This window comes from Gasterosteus aculeatus, chromosome 1, assembly GCF_964276395.1.
Source record: "Gasterosteus aculeatus chromosome 1, fGasAcu3.hap1.1, whole genome shotgun sequence".
NCBI classification, from domain to species: domain Eukaryota; kingdom Metazoa; phylum Chordata; class Actinopteri; order Perciformes; family Gasterosteidae; genus Gasterosteus; species Gasterosteus aculeatus.
The window spans coordinates 25,192,430-25,199,304 of NC_135688.1; the positions used below are offsets into that span (position 1 = coordinate 25,192,430).

General features: G+C 54.5%; 1 protein-coding gene across 1 annotated transcript; it reads left to right on the forward strand.

Moving 5' to 3' along the window:
* Positions 1–1,224: 1,224 nt before the first annotated feature.
* LOC144388853 (uncharacterized) lies at positions 1,225–5,429 on the forward strand. Its single transcript, XM_078091410.1, has 2 exons — positions 1,225–2,252; positions 5,055–5,429. Exons 1-2 carry the CDS (start codon positions 1,233–1,235, stop codon positions 5,427–5,429), a joined length of 1,395 nt encoding a protein of 464 aa, XP_077947536.1. The 5' UTR covers positions 1,225–1,232.
* Positions 5,430–6,875: the final 1,446 nt, after the last annotated feature.

Consider the following 6,875-nt stretch of genomic DNA (forward strand, 5'->3'; position numbering starts at 1 on the left):
TCATCTGCCGCACATGTGGTCATCACTGAGGCTAAGGACCATTTATTACATTTCATGAGGACTTTTAATATACTCGAGAATCCATTTCACCTTTTTCAATAATGACTTGTGAGATGGTCTGGAAGGCTTGACTAATTTCCACTGGATAATAGATTTTATCCTCTTCATCCTCTCATTTTGGTGGCGGAAAGGAGAGCAGGAGAGGGACTGTGATTTGGCAAAATCCATTTAGGCAAAGTATGCTGCCACTTTTGCATGTTGTTTTGAAATTCACCTCCCTGCCTGGGACAACGATTAAAGAAAAAACAATAAATGATAACATCAAACACCTATTCATCTCAGGAACATGCATTTTGTTTCACAATTTGCATATTTTATTGGGACATCGAGCAGAACAAACAGGAATCAGCAATGACATCTGTGATTGTTATCGGCGCTTTTGCCACCTTTTCCTCCACCTCTTATCATTCAGCCGGCCTCTGCTCACCTATTTCCCTCCCCCGCCCCCTTCTTTCTCGTCTACCACTCAGCCTTTCAAGTGTCCACATGATTAATAACTGCATTATGTCCATTTACCACTCGCGAGCCACAGTACCAACATTATCCAGGAAGAGTAATTCAGGCCTCAGAAAATAGAAAGAAACCCCCTCTTCCTACAACCTCCCTTTCTTGCTCACTATGTTCTCATTAATTTTAGCAAAGAGGCCTGTCAGCTGGGATAGTACATTATCCATTCATCACCACGTCACACGCAGCCTGCGCCATATATTGGCTAAAAGAAAAGGTCAAACAACAAAATGTTGCAACCTAAAGTGTGCCATTCAGCATTTTAATTAACAAGCCAGGTACAATGAAAAATGAATGAGCTGGGAGTAGTAAACAAAAAAAAGGCTTTGTATAGCCTTGAGGAGTACAGGGTACTGTGGTGGCGGGCGTGGTTTTGGCTCGTCTGCAGCGGGAGAGAGGGGGGAGTGGCTCAGGGAACGGTGCCAGGTGGGAGCAATTGGCATCTGCACAGCTGATGCCAATCTAACGTTGTGTTTGTCTTTTTAAGAGCAGTGAGAGCGGCGACAAGGAGAGAGACGCGGGGACCTCACTGCTCCGTGTGTGTGTGTGACAACTGCAATAAAAACATATTGTATTGCGACCAACCCTGCCGTGTCGTGTTGTCTCTGCGCCCCGAGAACCTACAGTCGTGACAGTGGCGCCCAACGTAGCGGGGGAACGGCGGAATGACCGACGAGCAGCAGCAGGGGATGCCGGCTCAGCCAATCCTGGCGCTGGGTCGGATGATCGGCGAGCTGGCGGCCATCCAGCGGGACCAGGCGGAGGCCAATCGACAGTTCCTGGGGGCGCTCCAAGCCCAGGTGGGGCGTCAGGCCCAGGCTCTGGAGCAACTGGCGGCGCGACCGGCCGACGCTCAGCGAACGCCCGGGCCCGCGGCGCTGACCGGACTGGCGCTCCATCGCATGACAGCGGAAGATGACGCGCAGTCCTTTTTGGAGGCCTTTGAGGCGATGGCAGAGGCGTGCAGCTGGCCGGCGGAGGAGTGGTCGGTCCGGCTTCTGCCTCTCTTATCCGGGGAGGCGCAGACGGCGGCCATGGGGCTGCCACCGGCGGCCCGGCGGGACTACGCATCCGTGCGTAAGGCGGTCACCGACAGGCTGGGGCTGCTGCCAGAGGACCATCGCCGGCGGTTTCGGCAGACCAGGTTGGAGCCGGGGGACCGGCCATTCGCGTACGGACAGCGGCTCAAAGACGCCGCGAACAGATGGCTGCTGCCCAACGGCGTTGGGGGGATGGAGGCCGTAATGGAGAAGGTGGTCCTGGAGCAGTTTGCGGAGGGGCTCCCGGCCCGGACGGCAGCGTGGGTGAAGTACCACCGCCCACCGACCCTCAAAGCGGCCATCACCCTCGCAGAGGATCACCTGGCGGTGCACCCCAGCGGTCAGCGGGACGAGGAGGGTACGCCATCCCCGGCCCGACCAGCGCGACGGCGAGAGGGGCAACGACCCGTGCCGGCCCCGCGACGGACTTCGTTCCTTCCGGCCCGCTACCCGGAGACCGCAGAGCGCTCCGGTGCCCTTCCCGACCCACAGGGGGGTTCTCAAACGCCGGGGCAGGAATGTTGGAGGTGCGGGCAGCCCGGGCACCTCCGGAGAGAGTGTCCGCTGATGGAGGTGGGACAGGTGATTCGGGTTGCCGGCGTTCCAACACCCTCCCCCGGTCCGGGAGCGACGTACCGCGTTCCGGTAAGAATCCAGGGGGGTATACGCCAGGCGTTGGTTGATTCGGGCTGCATGCAGTCTATGATTCACCAGAGCCTGGTTCGGCCCGGGGCATTGGTGGAGGCGTCACGGGTGAGAATAAGGTGTGTGCATGGGGACGTTCACGAGTATCCCATAGTGTCCGTAGAATTTAGGCATAGAGGGAAAAAGCATAGTGTGAAGGCAGCGGTTAGCTCCCGCCTGACGCACCCTGTGATTTTGGGAACAGATTGGCCAGGATTTGATAAGCTAATGGGGCTGGCCGCGGGGGTGCGTTCACGACCGATAGGGTTATGCGGTATGTGCGCGGTGCTCAGCGGTGACGCGAGGTCGTCCGACGCTGCAGACGGGGAGGGCGAGTCGGCGGAGCCTCTCGTAGAGACTCCGCCGGTTCCCGGGTTTCGCTCCATGGAAGATTTTCCACTCGAGCAGTCTCGTGACGATACTCTACGCTCAGCCTACGACCAAGTGATTAGGATTGATGGTCAGTTGGTGCGCCCTGACGCGGCGCAATCATATCCGCACTTTTCATTGATTAGGGACAGACTGTATAGAGTGAGTCGTGACACTCTGACGGGGCAGGAAAACACCCAGTTGCTGGTGCCGAAAAGCCGTCGGGAAATGATTTTCCAGGCGGCTCATTATAACCCGATGGCGGGGCATATGGGATACGAAAAAACGCTAGACCGGATAATGACCCGATTTTATTGGCCAGGCATCCGGGGGGACGTGCGCCGCCGGTGCGCGTCCTGCCCGGAGTGTCAGTTAGTAAACGCTCCGGCCATCCCGAGGGCGCCGTTGCGTCCTCTGCCGTTGGTGGAGGTTCCGTTCGAGCGGATCGGAATGGACCTCATCGGGCCGTTTCACCGGAGCGCACGCGGATATCGCTTTGTGTTAGTCCTCATGGATTACGCAACGCGATATCCAGAGGCAGTACCGTTGCGCAACATCTCTGCAAAGAGTGTCGCGCAGGCTCTGTTTCAGGTCATCTCCCGAGTCGGAATCCCTAGAGAGATTCTGACTGACCAGGGCACCTCGTTCATGTCGCGCACACTGAGAGAGCTTTACGGGTTACTGGGCATCAAGTCCATTCGCACTAGCGTGTATCACCCGCAGACGGATGGGCTGGTGGAACGTATGAATAAGACTCTGAAGTCCATGATCCGTAAATTTATTAGCGAAGATGAACGTAATTGGGATAACTGGCTTGACCCTCTGTTGTTTGCAGTGCGGGAGGTTCCCCAGGCCTCCACGGGGTTTTCTCCCTTTGAACTTTTGTTTGGCAGGACGCCGAGGGGGGTGCTGGACCTAATTAAGGAAAGCTGGGAGGAAGGTCCGAGCCCTGGCAAGAACGAGATCCAGTACGTCCTGGACCTGCGAGCAAAGCTCCACACACTGGGTAAAATGTCACGAGAGAATTTGCTCCAGGCCCAGGAACGGCAACAACGGCTGTACAACAGAGGAGCCAGGCTGCGGCAATTCACGCCGGGAGAAAAGGTACTTGTGTTACTTCCTTCTTCCAACTCTAAACTCCTGGCTAAGTGGCAAGGGCCCTTTGAGGTCACACGGCAGGTGGGGGATGTCGACTATGAGGTGGTGCGGTCTGACCGGGGCGGAGCGACGCAAATATACCACCTAAACCTCCTGAAAGCCTGGAGGGAGGCGGAGTCTGTTGCCCTGGTGTCCGCGGTACCGGAAAGAGAAGAGCTGGGGCCGGAGGTGCCAAAAGCGGCTGATCCCACCCCGCTCCCGTACGAGGCCCGTCTCTCCGAGGACCAGAGAACGGACATCGCCCAGTTGCAGAAGCAGTTTGCTGACGTGTTCTCCCCCCTGCCAGGCCGGACCGACCTGATAGCTCACCGAATCGAGACGCCCCCGGGGGTGACGGTGAGATCACGTCCCTACAGGATGCCCGAACACAAAAGAAAAGTGGTTCAGGGGGAATTGGCTAGTATGTTGGAGATGGGGGTAATAGAAGAGTCCCACAGCGCCTGGTGTAGCCCCATCGTTCTTGTGCCTAAGAAAGATGGGTCGGTACGGTTCTGTGTGGACTATCGCAGGGTGAATAATGTGTCACGGTTTGATGCCTACCCAATGCCCCGGGTCGACGAACTCCTGGACCGGCTGGGTTCTGCACGTTTCTTTACGACACTGGATTTAACCAAGGGCTACTGGCAGATTCCTCTGTCTCCAGAGTCCAAGGAAAAAACGGCGTTCTCCACTCCGTATGGGTTATACCAATTTACCACACTTCCCTTTGGCTTGTTCGGTGCCCCGGCCACGTTCCAGCGTCTCATGGATCGGGTGCTGCGTCCCCACGCTGCATATGCTGCCGCCTACTTGGATGACGTCATTATCCACAGCGCCACCTGGGCGGAGCATGTGCGGCGGGTGGGCGCGGTGCTGGAGTCCCTGAGACGGGCGGGGCTCACCGCCAACCCGGGGAAGTGTGCAGTTGGACGGAGGGAGGTCCGGTATCTGGGGTACCACTTGGGGGGCGGGCAGGTGCGTCCTCAGGTAGACAAGACGACGGCGATTGCGGCCTGCCCGCGGCCCAAGACGAAAAAAGAGGTGAGGCGGTTCTTGGGGCTGGCGGGGTATTACAGGCGGTTCATTCCCGGCTTCGCGGACCTCACCAGCCCCTTGACCGACCTGACCCGGAGAGGTGCGTCAGATCCGGTCCAGTGGTCGGAGCAGTGCCAGCAGGCGTTTGAGAAGGTGAAACAGACTCTTTGTGGGGAACCACTCCTCCATACCCCTGACTTTTCTTTTCCCTTCACTCTGCAGACTGACGCATCGGACAGAGGGCTGGGGGCCGTTTTGTCCCAGGAGGTGGAGGGGGTCGACCGCCCAGTCTTATACATCAGCCGAAAGCTGTCCGAGAGGGAGGCCAGGTACAGCACGGTGGAAAAGGAGTGCCTGGCCATCCGGTGGGCGGTGGACTCTCTGCGCTACTACCTCCTGGGACGCTCTTTCACCCTCTGTTCGGACCACGCCCCGCTCCAATGGCTCCACCGCATGAAGGATACCAACGCCCGGATCACCCGGTGGTATCTGGCGCTACAGCCTTTTAACTTCAGAGTGGTCCATAGGCCGGGGGCGCAGATGGTCGTGGCAGACTTCCTCTCCCGCCCTCTTGGGGGGGGGGGGGGAGTAGGTTAGGCCGGTGGGCTTCCCGGCCTAAGTCGGGCGGTGGGGGTATGTGGTGGCGGGCGTGGTTTTGGCTCGTCTGCAGCGGGAGAGAGGGGGGAGTGGCTCAGGGAACGGTGCCAGGTGGGAGCAATTGGCATCTGCACAGCTGATGCCAATCTAACGTTGTGTTTGTCTTTTTAAGAGCAGTGAGAGCGGCGACAAGGAGAGAGACGCGGGGACCTCACTGCTCCGTGTGTGTGTGTGACAACTGCAATAAAAACATATTGTATTGCGACCAACCCTGCCGTGTCGTGTTGTCTCTGCGCCCCGAGAACCTACAGTCGTGACAGGTACAGACATAATATGTCCCTGAATACAATAAAACTGCTCGCAATGCAGACCAAGCCAGAGTGAGTGAATGGCAAAGACTGTGAGACGCTCTCTGAATGTCATAACTGTCGCTTGGGATGATTGATTTCCTTGTTCTTTCATTCAACATTGTGACTTTGCATCCAAAACATTTAAAAACTCAAATTAGAGCCGCTTTCATTTGTCAGCGGCGTTGGCTCAGACGCAAATCAGGAGGAGAATGTTACAAACGTACACAGAGCTCGTGATGAAATGGAGTGAAACGTTTCAGCACCTCGGACAGCGCAACATGGTGTAATACAGAAGCCAATGTAAGCCCGGAGAGAAGAACTGACATGATGGGGGTTTTGTTGTTTGTATTCTCCCTTCACCTGGAATGAACTGCACCTCAAAAAAAAAGAGTTAATTTTGCTGTCGCACTGCATCTAACTCCATATGTATTAGACTCTCCAAGGTGTTCTACATTGAAATATGTCACAGGGACAGCATGGTCATTTATCATTGGGATTTAGGTTGTTTTAAGTGTTACGAATGCATGGACGGCAATTTGAAGTTCATACAAAGGAATAATAGAATATTTTATGCACATTTTAAGTAAATTGACAGAAATTAATTTATAATTCTTTCCACAATTGATGGTAATGTTGGTGCATTGAGATAAACAGTTGGTGGGATCAACACTCCAATCTTGGGCCAATGAATGAATGCAAAATATTATGGGGCAAGAAGGGTTTGAGTATTTCTTGTTACATCAGCCAATACTCTGACATTTCTCAATTAAATTTTGTCGCATTTCACCTCCTATCTACTTTTATTCCTATTACAACCAGTTTGCTTCTGAATATTCCATAATTTTGTCTACGTTTTTTTAAATATTTGTTTTGATGGATATAAAACAGGTGCATGGAAAGGCTCACTAATCCAGCAAAATCTCTCAATTAAAGATAATTACGGTGAGCCACTTTGTTTCAGAGTTGATTCTCACAGTGTAAATTTCCCACCCGGTATCCAATCATATATAAACTCTGAGGGCATGAAATGATTTGAGCTTATGAACTCCCAAAAAAGAAACTTCTCAGCATTATAATTCACAAAAGCACCAAAGAC